The 6826-nt window shown below is 48.5% G+C and overlaps 1 protein-coding gene across 1 annotated transcript; it reads left to right on the top strand.

Annotated features, from left to right (window-relative positions):
* Positions 1 to 375: 375 nt before the first annotated feature.
* On the top strand, positions 376 to 6063 carry PROCR (protein C receptor). Its single transcript, XM_045806113.2, has 4 exons — positions 376 to 707; positions 3039 to 3290; positions 3659 to 3937; positions 4186 to 6063. Exons 1-4 carry the CDS (start codon positions 629 to 631, stop codon positions 4299 to 4301), a joined length of 726 nt encoding a protein of 241 aa, XP_045662069.2. The 5' UTR covers positions 376 to 628; the 3' UTR covers positions 4302 to 6063.
* Positions 6064 to 6826: the final 763 nt, after the last annotated feature.

Raw genomic sequence — 6826 nt, 5'->3', positions numbered from 1 at the left:
CTGTTTTATACTCATCTTGTAACCATGTATTTCTGAGAGCAAGATCCCTGATTGTGTAATTACTATAATTCTGATAAAATGTAGCCAGTATGCTGGAAAATTGAACTCTAATCCCAATCTGTTACCACCACAACATATAAAGACATATAAACTTCCGTTGGGCAAGTCCCTGCACCTCTCTGGGCCTCAGTTTCCCCATCAGTAACCTGCCGATCGCTACACCCTAGAGTGTGCTCTAAGTTGAAAGCAGATGCCCCACCCCCTGACTCAGCAAGGACAGAACTTCTCTCTGAATCTGACTCCCCCTTTTTCCGCTCCCTGTTTGGAAGAGGCCCAGGGAAAAGGGAAAAGGCAGGTCTGGGCATGAGGGCCCGATGCGGGGCGTGGCAAGGGAAGGGCAAGAGGGAGGCCAGCCCCCTAGTAGGAAATGAGACAGGGTAGGAATAACACTTTATAAGCCTGCCGCCTTCTTCCTCCTCCTATCCTCTGGCCATCTTCCAGCCTCCTCCGTTCAGCCTCCTCCCCTTCCAGACAGTCCTCGCTTCTTTTCCCCCTAGGCTGCAGCCAGCCAGAGCCCCCTGCCTGTCGGAGCCAGGAGCCCAGGTGGTGTAAGAACCTCAGCCCCAGGATGTTGACAACATTGCTGCCACTGCTGCGTCTACTGCTCCTGCCCGGCTGGGCCTTTTGTAGCCAGGAAGCCTCAGATGGTGAGTCAGGGGCACATCTCCTTCCTCGGCATGGTTCTGGAGACTCTCAGCCTGTCTGGGTATGTGGGGAAGATCAGAGGAGCACTTTTCCCACAGCGCTTGCGCCTGCAGCCAGCCAGCCAGATCTCTCTGTAGGGCAGGCAGGGTCCTGGGGACTGATTAGTGTTCCAAAGCCAAGGTGAGGAAGTACAGTTTACCTGGGGAAAAGGGGGTTGAAAGAGGCTGGGGGAACAGGACTGGAGAAATGGAAAGGGACGGGTAGAAAGGGTAAAGGGGGTTAGCCCTGGGGAGAGGGGGTGAGTCTGGAGAGGGAGCGCTGAGAGTGATGTGGATAGGGGTGAGTTCAGGGAAGATGGGAAGAGACTCGGAGAAGGGATGAGAGATGGGAGGAATGGGAAGCCACTGGAGAGACTGGGGCTGAGAGAAGCGAGGCAGAATAGGAGACCGGAGAAGGTGGAAGAGGCTGGCAGGAGGCAGGAGAAAGTCTGGGGAGAGACAAGCTGTGGTCCATGGGTGAACTTACAGGGGTCAGGCTTCCCGAGGTGGCTGTTTAAGTAGAGAAAGGAGTTATGGCCCTGTATTGTGACTGCACAGGGACCTCCTCTCCCCTTTCCCACAATCTCCAGAGCTACAGTCTCCCCCTCAGAGAGGGAGAAAATCACCAGTAATCTAGGAGCGCTCACTACAATTAATACATGCACTGACTCACCTAACTCCCACGATATCTCTACAGTGGGCAATATGTTATCTCCATTTTACAGACTGGGCACAGGGCAGTTAAGAACCTTATCTAGGGTTACCCACACAGATCTACCTATTCACGCCTGCAGACATAGAGCACAACTTTTCATATGCAAACGTGGAAAAGACACATGCGCGTGCGTGCACACACACACACACAGATTGACAATCCCAGACTCATCCTCTCCTCACACATTCTCTGGACATCAACTCAAGCCTGTGCCAGGCCCTTAATGGGTGTAGAAGGCAGAGATAACCAGACATAATTCTATGGCCTAGGGGAGCCCAGTGTAGTCTAGGTATTTGGAGACAGTAACGTATTTGGAGACAGTTATGCGGAATCTGGGATCATTGAAACAGACCCACTGTGTCTAGGACGGTATGTATTTATTTATTTATAGATTTTATTTATTTATTTATTTATTTATTTATTTATTTATTTATTTATTTGAGAGAGAGAGAACATGAACAGGGGGAAGGGACAGATGGAGTAGGAGTCTGATGGATCCCAGGACTATAAGATCATGACCTGATACAAAGGCAGACGCTTAACCAACTGGGCCACCCAGGCGTCCCCATCTCTAGGAGGGTAAAGAGGAGAGGCATTAGGAAAACTTCTCCAAGGAGAGGGCAACAGAGCACGAATAGAAGTTTGCCTGGAGGCAGAGAAGCCTGGACATGCTATCCGTGTCAGCCAGAAGGCAGCATGAGGAACTCCAAGTAGTTTACTGTATCTAAGGACGGGAAGAGGCCAGAGAAGGCAGTCGGGACCTGGTCTCCCACAGCCTTGAATGCCAAGCTAAAGACTTTGGACTTCATTCCATGGAGACATCCTATGGGGAGACAGTATGGCTGAGCGGCTAAAGGTGCTGGACTCACACTGCCTACAGTCAAACCTTGGTTCTGCTATACCATTTTAGCCTGCTTCCCTTATGGACTGAGGTTAATAACAGTAGCCACTGCATGAAGCTAATGGGAGGAAAGCACAAATAAGATAATAATGTGTGTAGGTACAGTGGCTCATAGTAAGTACTTAATACCTATTATTACTATTACTGATGGGCGAATGTGTCACTGGAGCATTTTAAGTAGGAGAAGGGCATCATCTTATTTCTGGGTCAGATGGAGATCAGATTGGAAGGAGTGAAACTGAACAATGAGGGCAGAGGGGTGAGGAAGGAAGTTACTACCCCAGTCCAGATGAGAACCCATGAGGCCTGAAGTAGGGCAATGGCAGAGGAGGCCCAGAACAGGAGACGGAATGGGATTTTATTGTAGGTCAGCATTTGTTGACCAACCGGAAATGGGGGTAGTTAGGGATGAGAGAGAGAAAGATCGAGTGGCTTGTCCACTGACTGGATTATCCTGGGGCAAGTGGCTTCTGCTCTGCCCAGCCTCAGTTTCCTTATCTGTAAAACGAAGATAATAATCCCTGTCCTGCGCTCCTGCAGGGTTGTGGGAGGATGGGTGAAAGAACACTTTATAACTCTATGAACGGCCGAGAAGGTGGGCGGCCGGCCTTTGGGTAAGGGGTTATTATCTCCAGCTTCACGCCGGCCCAAGTGCTGACGCGCTGACACCTACCCGCAGGCCTTCGGAACCTCCACATGCTCCAGATCTCCTACTTCCGTGACCCCGATCAAGTGTGGCACCGGGGCAACGCGTCGCTGGGGGGAATAATGACGCACGTGCTGGATGGCCAGGGCACCAACGTCACGATCCGCCAGCTGCAGCCCTTGGAGGCGCCCGAGAGCTGGGTGCACACAGAGGACCGCCTGAAGACCTACCTGAACGAGTTCCAGCTGTTGGTGCGGCTGGTGCACCACGAGCGGCAGTTGACCTGTGAGTGGCGCTCGCGCGCGGCGGCTGCGGGCTGGGCGGGGCCCGTGAAGAAGGGCCCTCGCGGGTGGGAGGCGTGGCCTGTGGGAGGGACTTGATGGGGCGGGGTTTGAGGAGGGGGCGGGGTTCCCGGAGGGGTCTAGTGGATGGCTTGAGGAGCCCAGGTGTTAGGGTACCGGCCTTTGCCGATTGCTGGGTGGAAGCTTGAGCCTGAAGAGGAGTGGGTGTCCTAGTTGCGGGCCCTCTGTCAGGCCCTCTTCTTGCTGGCATGACCCTTTTGGGAGGCCCTTTCCCTGATCCACCCTAAACGCCAAAATTTCATGTTCCCCCTGGTGGACAGCTCTCTCACACCCTGAATCCCCCATCCACAGTTCCGCTGACCGTTCGCTGCTTCCTGGGCTGTGAGCTGCCTCCTGAGGGCTCTCCAGCCCACGTCTTCTTCGAAGTGACTGTGAATGGGAACTCCTTTGTGAGTTTCCAGCCAGAGACAGCCTTATGGGTGGCAGGGTCCCAGGCACCCTCCAGGGTGGTCACCTACACTCTGCATCAGCTCAACTCCTACAATCGTACTCGGTACGAACTGCGAGAATTCCTGCAGGACACCTGTGTGCAGTACCTGCAGGAACACACCACTTCGAAAAACTCAAAAGGTATGATGGGATCGGGGATGAGCCTGTGTATTGGGTGGATTCCAGGCAAACGAATTAGATCTGAAGGATGTATACCTTGAGCAACAGGAGGCCCAGGACCAGGGATTTGGGACAGAGTATACGCAGCTTATGTCACGTGATGAACTAGCCCCCTTCCTTTGGGGTAGGAATCCCTTAGGGTTTGACTCAAACCATGGACAGAATCTTGGGGGTATGTTCTTCAGGCTAACTCTGTGCATGTTCTGCAGGGAGCCAAACAGGCCGCTCCTACACTTCGCTGGTCCTGGGTGTCCTGGTGGGCAGTCTCATCATCGCTGGTGTGGCTGTAGGCATCTTCCTGTGCACAGGTGGACGGCGGTGTTGATTACTCTCCAGCCCCCTCTGAAAAAGAGCTTGACTGTTGGTGGCTGGCAAGGGAAGATCTCAGCTCACGACAAAACCAAACAGATTCCCCATCTGGGACGTTATATCCCAGAAGGTTTGGAGTGGCAGCTCCCTCCTCCCTGATCTGCCCACCAAGAGTTTGGGGGAGGGGAAGGGAAGGGAGGAGCTAGGTACACAGAGTTCTTGGTTTGCTGAGCACCCAAGAACTTGCATGCTTTGCTGAATTGGTCTGAGAAACGAAAGCTTATCTATCTTTGTGGAAAACAGATGATGGAGTTGGGTGGGGGTGGGGGATGTCTACGGCACATTCTTCATAGACAGAATTACCTGAGGCATTCAAAACACCTAACAAATACAAGAAGTCCACCCACAACCAAAATAAACAACATTCAGTGCTTCCAGCACATCAGACTTGGGAAGGGACGCTGGTATAATAGAGGTAGACAGAAATAACCAGAGAAATAGTGAAAGTGTAAAATATAAATAATATGGGAGCAAAGAGTTATTAATTACTTAATATTATTAATAAATTCCTTACTTATGTATGTGGCATTATTTTTTTCCCTCTATTTTGCAAAACTTCTGGGAAAGTCTCCTGTACCTTTTGCTTCTACTTCCTCATCTCCGGCTCACTCCTAAACCACTGCAGCCTGACTTCCCTATGAACGGCTCTAAGATCATCAATGACCTCTAACTGTAAACTCTTCATCCCACATGATATCTGCAGCATTCTCCTTTGTGGACTAGAACTCTCTTTCTACCCTGACTTCTGAATACTTCTAATTTTTAGAAACTGTTCTGGCTGCTCAGTCAATCCCTTTGCCTTTGTCATCTTACTCAATTCACCTTGGAAAGGTGGCTTCCCTAGAATTCCATTTTTTTGCTCTTTTTGTTCCCATCTGAACCATATCCTTTGTGGATGACCTACTAATTCTCATGGCTTCAAATGCCATCTATCTGTGGTGTTTTCCATGGGGAAGCAATACAATCTTGTCTTTGAAAGCGGGTGTTTTGTCATCAAACAGACTTGGGTTTTACTTCTTTGAGCCAGGCATTTAACTTCTTGAAGTCTCAGTTTCTTCATAAACAGGGTATAATGAAATGTACAAAAAGGGTATAATAAAAATGACAACTGCCTCTACCTCATGGAGGCATTACGAGTATGAAATAAGAATATACATATAATATATGTATACTCAATAAATACACCACTTGCTGCTGACCTCTAGACCACCCCATTTACGTTGATTCTTGAAAATCATCTCCACCTTAATATTTTGCAGACATTTCTGAGTCAACATGTTCTAAATTAAATTCCTTATCTTTCTCTCCAAACCTCTTCTCCCTCCTCTGTTGTTTACTATCAGTTAAACAGAATTACTATCAAATCATATCAGTGTAGAGACCTCAGTGTTAACCTTTATTAACTCCCTTTTCATCCCCACCTACAAAATATAATATCCGTAGAATCTAATCCCCCTTTTCCACTCTTTTGCTTTTTTTCAAGATATGGTCACTCATCTCTTTCTCTGTGGCAGACACGAAGGTGTACCACCCAGTTCTACCTTCAAAGAAAGACTAGCCATTTAGCTACAGGGAGTTGAGGCAGCAGATAATGAGCCTCTAACAGCTTCAGTTCCTTCGGTGTCTGCCTCACCTGCAGAGAACAGTCTCGCAGGAGGTCATGTTCCTCCTGGGGCTGTCCTCATCGGGTGACTGAGCAAAGCAAAGGTGTAAAGGTTCAGCCCTTCTGGCCCACTGCAGGACAATTCTGATAAGCAGTATTCGCTCCAGAGCTTATTGTCAGGGGGGCTGGGTCTCTGTCACATCTACATTTCAGTTTTACTTCTCCCTCTATTCCATCCTACTTCCTTCCCCTAGTTAATATCTTCTACCTCAAACTATCTTAGCATCTGCTTCCAGAAAACCCAACCTATGACTGACAATCTTTTTCTTTCTTCCTTCCCTTCCTTCCTCCTTCCTTCTCTCTCTCTCCCTCTCTCTCTCTCTCTCTTTCTCCAGATTGAGAGATTTTTTCGATCTTGTATGTGGACTATCGCAGTAGCCTCCTCCTAACTATTCTCCTGGCCTCTAATTTCTCTGAGTTCTTATTCATCTACATGGCAATAAACAAACAAACAAACAAACACAGATCTGATCATGTTATTGTTCTGCTTTGTAAATTCCCCATACTTGTTGAGCTAAATTCAGAATCCTCAAAATGATATTCAAGGTCTTGTACAATCTGGCCTTATCCTACATTTCAAATTTTATATCCTACCACTTCTCTTCACCTCACTGTGCTTTAGGCTATCAATTTAAAAAGCATATTTTTAAATAACAGAAGTAATACAATAATACTAGCAACACAGAAATTTACAAAGAAAGTTTTACAAGGAGAAAAGTGAAAGACCTATGTGTTCTCTTTCTCCCCAACTCTTATCTCAACAGTATGCCAAGATTCTTAGTTTCCAGCAACAGAAACCAACACTGCCAACTTCAGGA

Source organism: Ursus americanus, chromosome 22 (assembly GCF_024610735.1).
Source record: "Ursus americanus isolate L20-20 chromosome 22, mUrsAme1.1.p, whole genome shotgun sequence".
Lineage (NCBI taxonomy): Eukaryota > Metazoa > Chordata > Mammalia > Carnivora > Ursidae > Ursus > Ursus americanus.
The sequence above is the reverse complement of the archived record's forward strand: the minus strand, read 5'-3'. Positions and strand labels throughout refer to the sequence as shown.

What these genes read in the sequence shown, in the direction of transcription:
- PROCR (XM_045806113.2), top strand. Translation starts at nt 629, where the DNA reads ATGTTGACAACATTGCTGCCACTGCTGCGTCTACTGCTCCTGCCCGGC. An exon ending in CCACGAGCGGCAGTTGACCT is followed by an intron (nt 3,291 to 3,658) that starts GTGAGTGGCGCT and finishes CCCCATCCACAG; the next exon opens with TTCCGCTGACCGTTCGCTGC. An exon ending in CACTTCGAAAAACTCAAAAG is followed by an intron (nt 3,938 to 4,185) that starts GTATGATGGGAT and finishes CATGTTCTGCAG; the next exon opens with GGAGCCAAACAGGCCGCTCC.